Below are 18,801 nucleotides of genomic sequence, written 5' to 3'. Positions count from 1 at the left end.
TAGTTTAAAATATATGATGTCAATATTACTAGTCTTGAGTTCCTAAGAGGGTTCTTTATGCTTCTTCCAGGTAAGTGTATAAAAGAGATTAAGTGCTTTTCTTTCATCACTTGATTATTTTCTTTAAAATCAGCTATTACAGGATATTTTTTTATTTTATATACATGCTGTTTTTTTAATTAAAATATAATCACTGAGAACTGAAGTTTTACTAATTTTGATTTTATAAGGTTTGTAGCATTACAGAATAAACTGGGATTTATAAACCAGCTGTGATTAACAATGTAAAGTATTAATTATTGAACTTGAACCAGATTTTTAGGAAAATTGTTATTTCTTTTTCCCCTTTATGGTGTTAACTAGTTTGAATCCTTCAAGGATTTTTTCCATACTATTTTTTGAGATAGAAGATAATGGGGGTGGGGGGAAGAATGCATGTATTATGCTCCATAAATTCAACATTCATTAAGTAATAAATGATTATAAACAAGATGTATCTTCAATAGTATTGATGTACTGAGCCTTGGATTTTATATTTAATATAGAACTTAACTATTTTGGTTACTAGTCATATGGTTCCTAGCTTACAAGGGCTAGATCTAAGATTATTCCCATGAGAAATGTTGAATTTATGAAGAATGGATTTTGAGGCTTTGAAAATGGGTAACTTCTTAAATAAAAACATCAATGTCCAAACATTTACCTTCTTTCATAGGAGCAGACACTAGTAAGCCAGACAAAGCAATCATAAAAGAATTTGTCGCACCATGACCTATGATCTATTGCTGATTGATATAAAACTTTTCTTGTGTGATTCTTAATTTACCAATGCAACACAAGTATTATCTCAGTGGATTATCTGAAGTACATCTGAAAGATGGGTTCATTGTGTTTGTTTGCTCTTTATTATTTTTTTCCTATCCCAAGTTGGCTTTGCGTCTATCAGAGTAAATAAATTCTTCAGCTGCCTTATTAGGAGTGCTATGAGGGTAACACCTTTTCTGCTTTTCATCTTGTATTTAGTTTACTGTATTAAGTATTTGATTTCGGATTGAATGACTGTAAATAGAAATTAAATGCAAATTTGAATGAACATAGAAGTGATTTTTTTTTATTAGATAGGAAGAGATAACTATCAGATGCACAAATGGTTTCAATAATTTTTTTCATTAACATGCCAGTTGTGTTCAGGTTCTCATATTTAATAAACTACGGTTGATCCTTGAAGAAAATAGGTTTGAACTGCATTTGTCCACTTATGCACAGAATTTTTTTCAATAAATACATATCTGCAGATGTGAAGGGCCAACTGTAGAGTCAAAAGTTATATGCAGATTTTCAAGTAATGTCTCACTACAGGAGATGTGATTAAAAAAATATGGTTAATGTTTAAGTAAAATTATTACAGTAAAAGACACATTGCCATTAACCCCTTTCAAACTACTCTCCCTCACTTCAAACGCACTTATCCCATCGTTCTTGCCACTTTCTGAAGCAGTTCTGGAAGTCCTCTTTCATGAGTCTTTAGTTGCGCTGTTGTGGTTGCTGATGTCCTGAATCATTTTGACTTTCGGGAAGAGCTAGAAGGTGTACGGTACCAGAGCTGGTGAATAAGGTGGATGAGGACACACTAATATTTTTATTTGACAGAAATTGCCGTATACCAGAAGTGATGTGTGACAGAGCATTGTCATGATGGAGGATGATTTACGGCACACTTTACAACACACCTCTCAATCATAGATCACACCTGACTGACTGTACCAAACAAGCTGAAACTTGTCACACAGATACTAAGGTTCAACATGCTGCTTCCCATATTGAAGATCCCTGCCTTTCTGTTGGATAGCACTCAGCAGCATTCACCGTATTTTGTGATCACAACGGAAAGGCTCCATGTCACACATGGCTTCTGGTGTATGGCAATTTCTATCAAAAACATTACAGTGTGTCCTCATTCACCTTATTCACTGGATCTGGCACCATGTGATGTCTGGCTCTTCCTGAAAGTCAAAAGGATTCAGGACATTGAGGCAGCCATAACAGTGCAACTGAAGACACTCATGAAAGAGGACTTTGAGAACTGCTTCGGAAAGTGGCAAGAACGATGGAATAAGTGTTTGAAACAAGGGGGAATATTTTGAGGGAGATTAATGGCAATGTGTCTTTTACTGTAATAATTTTATTTAAACACTCACCGTATTGTTTGATGACATCTCATGTCTAGCGTAAGATGGGTAAAGTTTTGTATAGGCCACTTCTTATTTATGAGGCAGTTCTATCACACTTGCCAAGATGATTTCTCTATAGAAGTTCTCAAATTGACTTGACTTTTTTTAATAAAACATAGTAGCAACTCTTAGTGCTGATGAAACAGTCTTTCAGGTGTGATATACAGAGAATAAATGGGTTTTTGAGCCCCTGTTCCTGTTTTTGAGGTGAAGGAATAGAAGTAATGTTTCCAGTTCATCAGCATTGTTATTGGATGGCATGGCTCTTCTATTACATTTTCCCGCATTAAATTTATATATGAACTGCTTCCTTGTTCATTTAAAAAAACCCAAAAAACACCACTATCCCCCAGTGACTTCCTTTGTTATTAAATCATATTAAGAATCAAAGCTAACCCTATAGCCATAGGGTAAGTAGATATAATAAGTGGGTATTACAACCCATGTAGTAAGATGCTGTTCTTGTGTTTTTCACAAGAAGTCAGTTCATCTGTCTTTCATACCCAAATTCGAGTCCCAAATTGCCTTTCTCACCTGTCCCTTGCTGTATACCTAAATAACAACTATTAGCTTTACCACAAAGTCAGGAAGGTGACACAAGGCCAGATAAGCTTGTTTCAATATTTGCAATGGTTCTCCAAGTAGATAACAGTTAAATACATCATCACTGAATGAACAGAAACAGGTATACTTACAACCTGGCAGTACTTACCTGAGGAAAAAAGTTACAGGCTTTCTAACATTCTAATTCCAATTTGGGGACCATATAGGCATGAAAGTGACTTAACCTGTAGCTGGTTGGTCATTCTCCTTACTAATCTATATGCTGGTTTAGCCTTTGTCTTATCAACACTACAAGTTTGTTTTCTACCTCTACCTCCTACTTCTTCCCACTATGTCTTCCTTGTATACAAACTGATAGATGATAATAGAGAAAATGGGTAGAGGCCCTGTACTCCAAACTTAGATATAAGCAACGCTTCAGACTTCTGTTATAGATCTTGGTTCCCCCTTAGAGGTTTCAAGGGGAAAGTGCCTCATTCCCTTTCCCACCACAGTGCACAAATACTCAGAGGCCAACAAACCACACTAAGGCTTTAGGTTGCCTCTGGGTGCATGCTTTAATCTCCTAAGTAATGGTGATTCAAAATTTCTGGAGAAGACTAGTTATGTAAGGGGAATTATTTTCTAAGATTTGAGTTTGTCTTGTTACACTATTCAAATCATCAGTGAAGCCAGTTATTATCTGTATCAATTATTTTAATAGTTACTTCAAGACAGTACATGGCACTATACAGGAAGCAAGAGCATGAACATTAAAGTTGATGGCAGGATTGTATGTATGAGGTTCATAAACAAAATGAATTTAAATCATCTATTCTCACTGATTACTAATAATACTACAGAGAAGAACACAGTATTAAAATATATCATCCTCAGTTAATCTTCACTTAGAAAATCTGATTGTTATAGGTAAAATATAGCATTTAGAACTTTCATTTAAAAATACAAATTTTATGAAAATTTTAAGAATTTTTAGAATGGGAATTATAAAAGTCAAGCTAAAGAAAATTCTACTTTCAGATAATGTGTATCTTAAAACATGAAAAATATTCTTTAGTCTGGAAACATTGTCAGGAAAGAATACCTGAGTTCCTCTAAGATCTACTCATTCTAGTTATCCAATTGCTGTTTTGGTAACATTAACAAGAAAACACACAATTTAACACTGCAATCACCTGTCAAATAATTAGGATAGAATAAATGTTCATATGCATCAGGTTGAACATTACTTACATATTTTTTAAAACATAGGGTTCTTTCATTTAATATTTTAAGTCTTATGACAATATTCTAAAACTATTTGGAAACATTTTCTTCTAGCCCTGAAAATCCATTCTAATGTCTTTATCAATACTCACTGTAACCAAATACAATCAGTGTTTTGTGGCCTTAATAGTTTATACAACTTAATATATTTGAAGGTGTGATGAAGTAGCTCCATCTTTCCATTTGTTTATATGGTCTGAAATCACAGTTCTGCACAGTGGACATGTTTTCTCTCTGTTAAACCATAAGGTAATGCACTCTTCACAAAATATATGCTGTAAGAGAATTAAGAACTACATTTTATTCTTGATAACATTTTCATTTTAAATTCATCACTTTGTAAACAATCATACTCTTCAGAGCTGAAAGGGATTTTGGAGAGCACTAATCCCTTCGTTTTACAAATGAGAAAATGAGAGAGGATGACATTCAAGAACGCAATGGTCTTAGGGGCAGAGCCTAGTTCTTTTGAATGTACTATCCATTTAATCACTTTTAATCAAACGTAAGCTATCCCTAGGTGATAACTTGAAGATCAAGTATAATGATTCATCCTCTGCCATAAAGTATAGGAAAGGGCCTTACACAATTCAGTAACAAATGCTGATATTCTAAAAGACTAGTATCCAGTTATTAAAAATAGCCTGTTTTCCAATCACATTGGTAACTAGTTTGCCATTTGAATTATTTTTCCCCTTCATAAACACTTCTCTGCATGAAAACCATTAGAACATAAGGAGCAAGATTTAGCATATCTACCAAACCCCTAATCACAAATTACTAGTATGTGCCTTGAATACTTTCTGTTAAACACTGTCGGTTTTTTTTTTTCCTTATAATAGGTGAGATTTGCAAATGACAGAAAAGTGTTGTATTTAAGTTGCTCAAAAATATAATTACCTGACAGATGAGAAGAATTGGCTTTTGAAATTCAGCTTGACATATTGAACAAATATCATCCACATCTGAACACTGTCTCTTGCTGGCAGTCACTCCGTAACTCTGTGAAGATAAGAAGTTTTGTTTATCTACAAATTTCTTTCCTGTTCTTCCAGTATGGAGGTGATGCTGTATTTCTCAAATCTCTCTGGAACTACCCTGTTTCCCCGAAAAGAAGACCTAGCCGGACCATCAGCTCTAATGCATCTTTTGGAGCAAAAATTAATGTAAGACCTGGTATTATATTATATTACATTAATTATATCTGGTCTTATAGTGAAATAAGACCGGGTCGTATATTAATTTTTGCTCCAAAAGACGCATTAGATCTGATGGTCCAGGTAGGTCTTCTTTTTGGGGAAACACGGTAGGCATTTGAAAACTCTCCCAAAGGATACAAACATTTCAAAGCTCAACTATGTATGCAGAACCACGTCTTGATGGACTGAATCAAAGTGAACTCATTAATACATAATAGAATCTTGAAAGATTTTTAGATTCACTGGATTCCCCAAAAATGACAGTGCTCTAAATTCACTGATTCAATACTGGCTTAAGAGATTAAGTAATCTGAACTATAATTAAGTCTATATTAATGTATCAGGTGACCCTGTATTGCCAAATTGAGCCCACTTATTTATGGCAGTGGTTCAAAAAAGTCAATCCAGAGCTTGGCTGACTGAATATAACTCGTGGAGATATTGCTTTAAAAATAGATTTCTGTGCTCCATGCTGGAGATTGATTCAATAGGTCCAGACATACTGGGATGTGACAACAGGAATCTGTAATTTTTGAAAGCTCTGCAGGTGAATTCAATGTGAAGGTGTGGGGACCACCAAACAAAGTCCTGCCACTAAGTCTAAAAATAATTTTAATTATCAGTTATCACAAAAGAGCATTTAGTTCAGGAAAGAATAAAATTTTATAAAAACTGTAATTGCAAAATGTCACTTAGGTAGAGATACTGTCAAAATTAACTGGCTGAACAATACAATTCTTTGAATTTCCTTTTCTTCTAAGGTGTTAAAAATGTTTCTGATTTCTTCAAGATCTTAATAACTTCCTCACAATTCAGCAGAATTTAGTTACTTACTAGATGTGACAAAATATTACAAATGAGATCAGCTTTCTGTAGAAATGACTGGGAAAAGGTGGCTGAAGAGAAGTGAGAACATGGTAATGAGAGCAAGGCATGACTTGATTCAAGAACCTGAAGCTATGACCTAACTTGTATGAAATTGTACTAAATATTGAGGGTTAACAAAATCAAACACACTCAAAAAGGATAAAAATTTTAAAAACTAAGATTTTTTCAAGTTACAGATGGATGATGACCTTAGTTCCAATTCCCCTTCAGTAAACTCTCATTTAGCAGAGTATACTGCAAATAGTTGTGCTGACAAGCTTTTAAAATAGCACTCTTGACTGGCATTTTGCAGACTCCCTTCAACTGAAGGTTTATCTTGGTGGCGATTGCCATTTCCCTGGCAAAGTTAAGTAACATGAGTGACTCAGGGATAAATCAGAGTATCAATGACTGATTGTTTCTCTGTGCCTCACAGAGAAGGAATATCAAACTATTGCAACATAAGCCTTACTAAATTATGGTAAAATGGCTGATACATAATGAATAAACTTGATCAAAGCTGAACTCTCAATTATATTGTGTCTTGTCTAAATAAACAACTCTGAATAGTATGTAGCAAAACTTGTTACTACATTACTAACTTTATTTTAGGGAAAGGGTGCCTTGGCCAGTTAGTGTGGTCTACTTTGTAGATATAATGCTTTTTTCTCCCCAACATACTTGACTAGATTGGCATTCTTTTAAATCAGATCCCGAGTCCCAACCAAATAATTGTTCAAGTAATGAATTGACTGCAAAACTGAGGCTCAAACTCTGAAATCTGGTGACCATATCTAAGTACTGAGAACCTTTGAGGCTACTACCGTATTTTGCCGTGTGTAATGTGCACTTTTTTGCCCAAATTTGTGAGGGAAAAATAAGGATGCGCATTATACATGGGCAGTACTAACTCCATATCTATATAAATGTTTTTAATTCTTTTATTTATGCGTATGAGTTAAAAGTGTAACTCTAGAAATCAATAATGATATCCATATGCAAAATAATACCCTGGAATATGATACTAGGTATTGTTAACTTATGACGAACTTGTAAGCGACAACGAGTTCTTGGCCTTATAGGATGCATAAATATCATACATTTGTTAATGGTACATAAAATTTCTTGTACCTTGTGTCCTTGTGTTTTGTAATTATTTGTTACATAAAATTTCTTGTACCATAACATGTTAAAAAATAAGTGCTACAATTCCTTTATAATACAAAAAAACAAGTACCTAAATGTAAACAAATAAACATTTGAATTAAAAAATTAAAACTAAAGATTTTTTCCCTGAAAGTTGGGGCCAAAAACGTGGGTGCGCGCATTATACGTGGGAGCACATTATACACGGAAAGATACGGTAAATAGCAAATGAGCCTATGACATCCTTTCTCTGCAATTTGTAACATCAGTAGAATAACGTAAGTTTATAATTGACATTGGAGTCTCAATTTATTGTTAAATTCCATGCTGTGAACTTAATTGTGAACACAGAATTGAGCATTGGTGGGGAAATTTTTCCAGTAAGAAAATTTCAAGGGTCATTATTTTGGTAATGAACTTTTCCATATACACAATGAATTACAGTGGAAGTGCTTTCATAGAAGCTGAATAAGGAGTTAATGTAACTACACAAAGCCACCATCTGTGGATTAAAAAAGGAAGAACAAAAGTTCATGACAAGATTTTTAAGGGAATGTTTATAAAACCTTAAGACTGTCAAGTGATTTTAAGGGGTAAGAGGCACATTCAAATACATAAGCACTGCATTAACTATCAGGTGGCTGTTAATGTGTAGGTCAAGAAATTGATCACAGATAAAACTCCTAAATCATTCTCATAGCCCCAAGTGCCAAAGTACTAGGAAAAAAAACCCCACAAAATGTAATTATGAAATCCACACTAGTAAAACTGCTGAGTTAAATTCTTATAATGAAGAAAAAAAGGTTAAAAGTGTTTCCTCTTAACAGATTAAAAAATACTTACGGGTCGTATAAAAAACATTTGCAAAACCCGTCTGAAAGTTCTTAGATGTCCAAAAAAGTCCAAAAGCTAAAAGAGGAAATAAATAAGAGGTAATTCATTAATTCAAAGAGCTTTATCTGCTAACCCCAGAGATCAAAGCTTAAGTCCCATAATATCAAATACAGATATTAAATTAATGCTCATTGCATAGCACAGCTAATCATTTCAATCTAAATATATTTAAAATCCAATTATGGAATATTTTACTCAATTTATAGATTTCAGCCACTCTTAACCAAAAAAAGTATGTATGAATACCCAGAATTACAATTTGGTCAAGACAAATAGAAAGTTAACTATGTAACAGACAAGGCAATTCTACCTGGTTCACATGTTTTTAACATAATTAGATTTTAAAGTTTCATAAAGTAATTAAGTTCAGGGAAGCAGGCATAGAGGAAACAGGATAAGATACCCCACTAGTTTGAGAATTATGTGTATGACAGATGCTACTGTTGCAGATGGGTATGTTCTATTCACCCTGTCCCCCTGGTTTAGAAAATCCATGCTATATGTGGAAGTCCACTCTGCCAAGAAAATTTGAGAACCACTGGATTAAGGTAAAGATATGTATTTCCACTTCTCCATTTCTAAGTAGATACAGAACCTACTATTACTTCAAACTAGTGATATGACGATAAACTAAAAGTTAAAGAGAAAAGTAGTATGTAAACTCTGTAATCATTGTATGAGTCATTATGCAATGACAAGATTTATAATGTTACCTACTTTTAGTATGAGGTAGAGTAAAGCCAGCAATATCCCAAGACTCCATCTAGTTACATTACCAAAGTCCCCATAGCTTATAAGGTAACGAAACCAAACTGGTATGGGAACAAAAGTTCGGTAATACTGACATAATTCTTCTAAAAGCATATACCAGTAACCCTAAAAAGGGAGGAAAAATATAACAAATTAAGCTACCCAAGCTTCTTATATACATATCACAAACACTTCATATTGGACTGAACATCATGAGAATATGGCACAATCACAGATACCTATAAAATTCATCTCCATGACAGTTGTTAAGACACAACCTCAACCTGGTTCTCACATAATCACTGAGTGGTTTGTTTTCGAATAATTTTTAAAGAATGACAGTGAAAATGTTTTATGTATACAAGTAAAACTTATGTATGTTTTTACTGATTAGAAAAATTTGTATTAGTTTTTATTGAATATGGTAAAAACACTGAATAATAGCATACAGTTATCAATTATGAATTGATAATGCCCTGAAGGAGAGCAGAAGTTCAAATCTAAATAATACTTTTCCACGTATGATGTGGGGACTGATTTTTAGGTGATTCTGAAGCAAATATAATTCTGATTTTATTGGAATAGATTAATATTTAGGTTCAAGTCTGAGGAAATGGTTGCCAGTCTGAGATAACATAGATAATTAAAATTAGGTTATTTAGCAAAGTGAAAAATTATAAATGAAGGAATTATTTAAATGAAGACTAAATAGAATTAACGTGGTTTGTTAACATCGTTCCAATAAAACATGTTAGTTTCTTACCTTGGATTTAAAAGGCATGATGAAAGAAGGCACCAATAAAATAAGGCATTTTAAGCCCATGAAGAGGAATTTCAGAATGAAGTCTGTAATTCCAACAATCCAAAGTACTTCCCAGAAGCTTGAATGGTCCAAAGCAGGATTTAAAAAAATTAAGCTACCAAGAGAAAAACATCAAAACTTACCAGAACAACATACAATAATAAAGAATTCATAGGGGTTTTTAATTTGCTACTGAATATTTTAATTTGATGTGTAAATGTATGAATTTGGAAAATGTTAAGAGTTCACATAAACAAAATGGAAGATCATTTTGCTTATTTTAAAGAGACTTTTAAAATGTTTTAATTTCAAATCTTTCCTCCATAGAATAGAAAAAAGGACAGTCTTCCTAGCTTGTCATGGTTGATACCTTTTTTAGCCTATAATCTGAAAAATTCACTAATTTTAGATATCTGCCATTTTCTCAACCAACTCCCAATCCAATCTGAGTGGTACTGGCTCCACCTACAAACTGTATCACAGATTGTCCATATCTCTCCAACTCTACTGAAACCAAGACTTAAAATTATCTGATTAAAGCCAAAAATTAAGAACACTTCTATCTAACATGGAAACTTATCAACTACTGTCCTGTAGCAAGTCTTATCCTTACTTCCAGAAACAAAGATCAAGTGTTCTTACCACACAATGTATACCTATATCAAAACATCATGTGGTACAACTTTGAAGTATATATTTTTATTTGTCAAAAAATAATAAAAATCAAAAAACAAAGACTACCAACAACAACCTAAAAGTACTTAATAACTACTAATTTATGTAATTAAAAATTTAAGTGTCAGAAATATTTATTGAGCACCTGCTATGAGCCAAAGCACTGGGTATACAAATCTGAATAAGTCACTCAGAGCTTACAATCTTGGAAGGAGATGGATAGGTAAAAATTGAACTCTAACAATAAATATACACAAGTAAGATATATGCAAAGTGCTATGGAATACATGATTGCATAAAAAATGTGATTGTGTACTTGGACCTCTAATTACCTGTAATAAAGTGACTGAGAATGAAAGGTGTAATATAAAAGAACAGAAGATCCTGCTAAGAATACCAGTAACCAAGCACACTGAATCTTTGAGCACCTTTCCTGAAAAATAAACAATTTTACGATTTGTTACTTTGAATTATGCCAGAATTTTAAATATCATTAAACTAAATATTGTACTTTAATGACTAGTTTATTAGCTTAGAATGTTTTAAGATGACTAATCTTATTAAAAATAATAGAATATCTGTCAAATTGTACATCACCACACTATTTTATATATCTTTAGTGAACAAAATAGAACTCATTTTTAAACAAATTTTAAAATACATGTTTCTTCATTGTATAAAAACATTACCTATGTTTCAAAAAAGCCAAATCTACAAGCTGACGTAAAGGACCCACCCGAATGTAAACTTTACTTCTGCAGTTCCCTATTTTTGCCTGACAAAACAGAATTTTTAAAAATGCATTTAAGTTATCAGGATTTATAAGTATACTTTTTAAATTCTCAGACATTCCATAAGAATTTAATATGATTTGTTTTTTAAAATAAAGTTTTAATTACTAATTTCATTAAAAGTTTTACTATAATAGTTTTAAACTCTGAATTAAATTTTTATGGTTTGATAGCTTCTAACTACAAATTTCCAGGTCAGAATGCATGATGCTTTACACAGATACTGCTCTTTAAAGTTGCTTGAAGGTGAAATTTTATAAACTAATTCTACTTTTCCCAATAATTTATATGAATAGGACTCATAAGTTATGGAAAAACTTCTTGTCCTTAATTTTCTTTAACTATGAGAGATAAAAACCTCAATATCCATTTACTCAATATACCTTTTGTTTAACTTTTAAATTTTACAGTGCAACTAAAACAGCTAATGTTTTTAATGATTATATTGTTATAGTTAAACTAATAAAACATGAAGGCGCTTGACAAATCAGATCAAATAGTGCTTTCTAAACCTTTTAATCCTATTTTTTTCGTTTTCTATCAGGAACCCAACATACAATGAAAATAAGGTGAAATAATTCAGCATTAGGACAGATAATTTATTCCAGGTCATTTAGATAACAATGTATCATGGATGTTACAATATATTTAAATTTGCCAAAGAAAACTCTTAATTCCTATTTCTCTCAAAAATGAGTATATAATCTACAGAGAAACATTTAGTAATTTTTAGTTGCTTGTTATACTTACTCTTAGAAAAACCTGATTTACAATGCTTTTGTTTGCATACATAAAAGTTGTAAGCAGCCCAATTCCAACAGAAATTCCTGTTAGAAAATAAGTTCCAATTAATTGAAAGAAAAAAACAACAACACAATGAAATGAATTTAAAGGAAACACAATCTTAAAAGCAGAAAATAAGTAACTGAAATACATAGTTTAGATTTCCAATAAAAAATAAAATTTACTGAATTTAGCAATGAAACAATTCAGTATTTTATTATAACCTACCTGTTATATGCTGCATAACAAGTTTGACACCCAGAATCAAAATATATGGAAGGCTTTTTTGCAGCCACTTAAAGAGATATCGGAATTCTGAGAAGGAGCTACTATTATGATCTCCAGACTCCATGGCAGTATCATCAGGCTGCCTTGCTTCGTTGTGGGAGTGAATCCGTGAGCGACTATGTACACATCCATGGGTACAGCTATGGACCCCTGACCTTATATTTCTGGAGCTTGGATTTTCAGCACATTCTTTAGGTATGGAGTTTATCTGGATATGCACATCTCCAGAATGAAGACAAGAACTTTCTGTCAATCTTGTATGGACACATTGGGAGGCTGAGGCATCTTCACTGCCTGCAGCTCCTGGAGGACTGTGCAGTTGGCTATAGTTGGCTTGCATGACCCTTGAATAATTTCTTGTGATCCAGATTTCTTTGCTCCAGGGCTCTGTCTCCTAAAAATCAAAGAGCAGAAAATAGATTCTATGTGAACAGTTAAATACAAGCAATATATTGCTCACTAGCAATCTTTTATTCACTAAAGGAGATGCTGATAATCATACTAGATGAATTATGTTCAGGCTATATCAGTTGTTACTAGACTCCTCCTTTACTTAATGCAGAGGGTCTGCTGTCCTACACAAACTATCCTTTAGGGAACATCTTCTACAAAAGGAGTTGAGCTTCAAATGCCTCCAGTTTTCTAATGAGAGAAGGAATCAGCAAAATAGTCAAACTATGGGTGACCATTAGATGGGAATAATGTACAAGTACTCATTCACATTTGAATACTTCAATACATTCACTCTGCCCAACTGGAGCAGTTTCATCTCTACATTTCATAAGAATCATGTGTTTTAATGCTTGGAAAGGCTAGGAAAATAATTAAATCTTAATGTCTTATTCAGTATCATCATGGAGAACTAATAAACATTTCACTTAGGTGACCTATAAATTTCGTTTTATGCTGAAATAGCTTTCCCAAAGTTACTAAAAAGGCTTCCAGTGATCAATACCAAGAGTATTACCTCCCCCCCCCCCAAAAAAAAAAGTATTACCCAAATACTTTTAATAGGGAGACTTGGGGAGTCACCACGTAATTGCTAGGTGCCTCTTTGGTTTGAATAAGGATAGTTATACAGTATGCCCAATAAAAATGCTACCGTGGTGGGTGTGTGGGTGTGTGTGCATGTGTGTTGCAGGAAAGAGGACACTGGCAGGGAAGGATCCCTAAATGACCAGTGTGGGCAGGCGTCGATAGTTGGAATCCCAGCTCACAAAACGCAGAGCCTTATCCCAGCCTGCCTTTTCTGTAGGAGGAAGCTAGGGTTAATGTCAGGGGAAGTTCTGTGTCATTCTAGTTCATTTCTAGGTTTGAATTTTTTTTTATTTTTTTTTTCAGTTACAGTACGGCGGTTTGGTTTTTAGTACCTTTCACCAAAAGCTTTCACCGATGCTCGGATGCCACGGGTACTACTTACTTCGTTAAACCTCTGAAAACCGAGGTTGGGCGCAACTGTCTTTTCTATCAAAACAAAACAAAACAAAACATAGAACCCTCGCACTTTCCTGCCTGCACGAGCAATAAGGGGAAGAAAAAAGGAAGGAAGAAAAGTAAACGAAAACACTTCCGGAATCCCCAGGACAGAATTTTCCACCCACGTTCGGGCTTCGAGTGCTTCAGTTATTCTCCCCAGAGCCCATTCGGCGGCCACCGCCCGCGCCCCCCTGGCCTGACCTCTCATGACGATGAACAGACGGAGCCGGCGGCAGTGATTGCACAAGGAGCGGGAAACGCGGCCTCTCGGCCCTCAGTCAGGGCCATCACCTCTAAAACACACTACCTGCAGTTCCGGCCCAGCTCGGAGGCGATGGTGGTGCTGGTGCTGGTGCTGGTGGTGGTGGTGGCGGCGGCGGCGACGCGCGCGCTCCCCGGACGTCCTCACGCGCGCGTGTCCGCCCCTGCGCGACGCGTTGAGGGACAGGCTGCGATGTGGGTGCCCGAGGGGCGCGAGACCGCGTGGGGGGATTGGCTGTGGGGAGGTGTGGGCTGCGCCTGAGACGGCCTGCACAGGTCAGCAGTAAGCAAAACCGCCGACACGTATGTGCGTCTATATGTGTAATCCACCACACGTCTCAGCGGTCTGGACATTTTGAAGTTAAAAATGTTTTGACTTCGAGAACCTGCCCTCAAAGGAGGAGCCTGATGTCGGGAACTGTCCTAGTCCCGCCCCCGGCTCGTTCCTCAGGATTCAGGGCACGGGTCCCGGGCACCTCCCCTCTAGAGGCTCCGGATCTCCCCGGCCTCGCTTCGCGGTCGCTTCCCGTGACCCGAGTTGGAGGAGCCACGTTGGCAAGGGTTTCTGCGCGTCTCTGGAAAAGTGGGGCCGGGCGGAGCGACAGCGTTAGGGTTTCCGCGTTGGGTTTCGCGAGCTTAACTCCTGCCCTAGTTGTGGCTGGGCGGTGAAGTTTGAGCAGAACTGCGTTTTCGTTACAGTCCAAAAGTTGCACTATATGCACTAGACCCTGTCAAACGCTGAAGGGAGTTCAGAAGCATAAAGAAGTGAGGGAGAGTTTAGGTAGGGGATGGAAGTAGAAGTGAGATTTTAAAAACCTTGTCTTGTACGGGATATAGGGAACTTTGTACTGTCTTCACTATAATTCTGTTAACCGAAATCCGTTCTAAAACAAAAGGCTTATTAAGAAAAAGCTTACGCAAAAGAAACAGTAAACCCTGCCTCTTTCCTCTCCCGCCAAAATATTCTTTAAATGATAAATGTCGTCCATGAGTCTCTCCCATCCCCCACAACCAATAACCTTTCCATTTTGAACCCCAAGCTTTATACCATTAGTTTATAGAAATTCACGTTAAGTAAATAACTTGATAGTCGCTGTACAATTCTTGAAATTAAATATTTCATGCCATATGGGCTTAGTTAACTTAGGCGAGGAGTGAGGACTTCAGTCTTTCCTCACTAGAGAGGATAAATTTGCGTACATATACATACGTTATGAGTTGAATATCTAGTGAAAAGTGTGCTACTTTGTCTTTTTATTAGTCACTACCTGAGTTAAAACCATTCACAATAACTTTGCCCAAGTTAGCTTGCTGGCTCTTTGAGGCTCCCGAACCATGAAATTGTGTGTACCTTATTTTCTCCTACATTAAAGCTGAATCCACAGTTTAACTTCGGTTATCCACTTTGAGACTGTGCTTAAATCAGATTATTAGTTCTATTACCAAACCACTTCCCTTGGTTGGAAAGCCCCCCACCCTGGCCCCACACCACCGGTATTAGATCTGTTTCTCACTGTGGAGTAAGATAACTGGGTTTTTAAAATTCATAAGTCTCCATGAATTTGGCTAGTGTAAGTCTTCCCAACAAATTAGGTTTGTGGGTCAGTAAGGCAGTCTTAGTCCATTTGGGCTTCAATACTATAGACTCGCTGGCTTAAAAATAACAAATTTATTTCTTACAGTTCAGGAGCCTGGGAAGTCAACGCACCAGCAGATTCGGTGTCTGGTGAGTACTTGCTTCCTAGTTCATAGACAAATGTGGTTTTGCTGTGTCCTCATATGGTGAAAGAGTGGAGGGAGCTCTTTGGAATATCTATAAAGATACTATCGGTCGTCTCATTCATGAAGGCACTACCCTCATGACCTACCCCTACTTCCTAATACCATCATATTGTAGGTTAGGATTTCAACCTGTGAATTTTGTGGGGGACACAAACATTTGGTCTATAGCAAAGGCTGTGGGCCAACTGAAGTGAACTTTTCAAGGAGATTTATTTGTGTATAATCTACCATTCTAACTGCCACGTGGGTGTTTTACTTTAAACATTAAAATGTGTGAGAATTCAGGAAACAAAAAAGAGACTCAATCTCACATAATCCAGCTACAGTTGCAATAGAGCCTCAGTATGTTTTAGTACATTGATAATTTTAGCATATTTGGTATATATGTAAATTTAGTATATTTATACACCTTAATGTAATGTTTAAATTCTCATTTTAATGTATTCATAACACATTGAAGGTATATTAGTACATATTGAAAGTTTATTAGTACACTTAGTACTGCATTCCATTCAAATAACTTGACTGAAAGTAACGTTTGAAGAAGTAAAGAGTACTGAATTGATGATAAGATTTGAGACTTACCTGATAAGTTTTCTTTCCACTGGCATCTAGAATGTTGGAAATGGACACTTTAATTGATTAATTTAAAAAAGGATTTGCTGTATAGTTACTAGATGTCAAGAATTGTATGAGAATTTGGAGAGATATACATTAAAAAAGACACAGTCCCCATCCCACAGTGAAATAGTGGTTAGACAGGTCTCCAAACAAATAATTATGTCCGAGTAAACACTATAATTGAAAGTTGTGTGAGATGCAATGGAAAAGCAAGAAGTGGGAGCATTTAACTGTTTCAGGCAAGAAATGCTTCATTGAATTTGTGGTATTTGAGATGAATCTTGAAGAATAAGATGAAATTTGTCAAGACACAAGCAGTAATAGGACATTCCAGATAGAAACAACATTATGTGTAAAGTTGTGGTATTGAAATTCCATGGCCCTTTGAAGGACTTCATGTTTGTTTCTGAAAGAGGAGGGTGCATATGAGGGACTAGTAAAAGAAAGTAGGGGCTAGAATATGAAATAATTTTTTGGGTCTCATTTAGGAATTTATTCTATAGTTTAATAGTCAAAGGGAAGCTATTGAGTTTTAAGCAGCAGAGTTATATGACCAGATTTGTATTTTCCAGAAAATGTACATGCTGATAGCTTACAGCAATGCAAGCTCAGTTAGGAGACTATTACAAGTACTTGAGGTAAGAGATGAAAAAGTCTTCAACACCTCAGTGAAATGGGATTCAAGAAGAAGAATGGGATTGGAGAGATTATAAAGAGATAGAATCAGTAGGATTAAGTCTGGTAGATTGTTGCAGTTATGCCCCCTTCTTGAGCCAGTTTTCCAAACCTACCTATATCCATACACTTGGGTAGTCCTCTCCCTGAAACTCATGTGACTTTCATATGTGAGTCAGGTGACTCTTGTATGACTTGCTTTGGCCATTGGGGTAAAAGCAATTGTAATTTAGCAGAGGCTTGAAAAATGTTTGCACACTGGGACTTGCCCTCTTATTGCTGGTAACCCTTCTGGCACCATGTAATCAAATCAGGACTGGCCTCCTAGAAGATGAGGAGCTACTTGGAGAGAGGCCCCAGCTGTCCCAACCATCTCAGCGTTCCAATTGAGGCCCCAAACATATGTGTGAGGCCATCCTAGACCATCCAGTTTCAGCTGAGGTGTTTCAGACCAGGAGAATCAACTAAACCCACAGAATCACAGGAAATAATATTTTGTTTTTAAGTCTCCAGATTTGGAGCAGTTTGTTTCATAACAAAAGTTAACTCTAAATGACCAAGCAGATGTGGAGTGGGTAAGAGGAAGTCTAAGATGAATCTCCATTTTATACCTTGGGATGGATAAATCAATATTGGAAAACTATAAATATTACTACAAGTAAATTGGTGGCATTACCAAAGACAATAGGGAATATTAATATATATATACAATTTAAAAAATATTTTTACTAAAATACACAATATTATATTAGTTTAGGTATGCGCAATAGTTATTCAATATTTATATACCTAAAGAATGATCACCGTGATAAGTCCAGCAACCATCTGACACTGTACTACACTATCACAATATTATTTACTATATTTCTTATGCTGTACATTACATTGCCTTGACTTGTTTTATATATGGAAATTTGAACCTCTTATTCCCCCTCACCTTCCCCTCCCCTTCTTCAATTACATCTGACATTCAATATTATATTAATTTAAATGTACAGCATAGTGGTTAGACATTTATATAATTTAAGTAGTGATCCCCCTGACTAGTCTAGTACCCATGTGGCACTATACATAGTTGTTATCTTGTTATTGACTATAATCCCTATGCTGTACTTTACATCCCCATGACTATTTTGTAACTACCAATTTGTACTTCTTAATCCCTTCACCTTTTTCACCCTGCCCTCCAAATCCCCTCCCGTCCATCACCCCAATAAATGTAGTGCCCATCTAGTAACACCATACATAGTTATCATAATATTATTGACTATATTCCTTATGCTGTACCCTAAATCCCATGACTAATTTGTAACAACCAATTTATACTTCTTAATTCCTTCCCCTTTTTCACCGCCGTGTGACCCTCCTCCTGTCTGGCAACCATCAAAATGTTCTCTGTATCTATGAGTTTGTTTCTCCTTTTTTTTTTAAAAAGATTTTATTGGGGAAGGGGAACAGGACTTTATTGGTGAAGAGTGTGTACTTCCAGGATTTTTTTCCAAGTCAAGTTGTTGTCCTTTCAGTCTTAGTTGTGGAGGTCGCAGCTCAGCTCCAGGTCCAGTTGCCAGTTGCTAGTTGCAGGGGGCTCAACCCACCATCCCCTGTGGGAGTTGAACCGGCAACCTTGTGGTTGAGAGGACACGTTCCAACCAACTGAGCCATCCGGGAGCTCAGCAGCAGCTCAGTTCAAGGTGCCATGTTCAACCTTAGTTGCTGGGGGCGGAGCCCGC

General features: G+C 35.7%; 2 protein-coding genes across 9 annotated transcripts in view; one reads left to right on the top strand and one right to left on the bottom strand.

Moving 5' to 3' along the window:
• RPS6KB1 (ribosomal protein S6 kinase B1) overlaps positions 1-14,255 on the top strand; it is a 47,075-nt gene extending 32,820 nt beyond the window's left edge. For both annotated transcript variants that reach the window (XM_074320399.2, XM_088802109.1), the window contains exon 15: positions 13,598-14,255. In XM_074320399.2, the coding sequence (XP_074176500.2) occupies positions 13,598-14,255 (658 nt within the window). The remainder of the gene's footprint in view (positions 1-13,597) is intronic.
• Positions 3,474-14,174, bottom strand: RNFT1 (ring finger protein, transmembrane 1). Of its 7 annotated transcripts, none has more exons than XM_019736365.2 (10): positions 14,040-14,108; positions 13,627-13,720; positions 12,197-12,650; positions 11,936-12,012; positions 10,727-10,827; positions 9,681-9,834; positions 8,885-9,043; positions 8,117-8,182; positions 4,962-5,063; positions 3,474-4,336 (listed from the first exon to the last, which is right to left on the bottom strand). In XM_019736365.2, exons 3-10 carry the CDS (start codon positions 12,594-12,596, stop codon positions 4,202-4,204), a joined length of 1,194 nt encoding a protein of 397 aa, XP_019591924.1. In that variant the 5' UTR covers positions 12,597-12,650; positions 13,627-13,720; positions 14,040-14,108; the 3' UTR covers positions 3,474-4,201. The 7 variants fall into 7 exon arrangements, with proteins under 7 accessions (XP_019591924.1, XP_088658236.1, XP_019591922.1 ...); XM_088802110.1 differs by having other exon boundaries at positions 13,934-14,072; XM_019736363.2 differs by lacking the exon at positions 13,627-13,720 and having other exon boundaries at positions 14,040-14,174.
• Positions 14,256-18,801: the final 4,546 nt, after the last annotated feature.

The sequence above is a fragment of the Rhinolophus sinicus genome, chromosome 12 (genome assembly GCF_057876585.1).
Source record: "Rhinolophus sinicus isolate RSI-liver-muscle chromosome 12, RSI-T2T, whole genome shotgun sequence".
NCBI lineage: Eukaryota > Metazoa > Chordata > Mammalia > Chiroptera > Rhinolophidae > Rhinolophus > Rhinolophus sinicus.
This window is presented reverse-complemented; position numbering and strand designations above follow the sequence as displayed.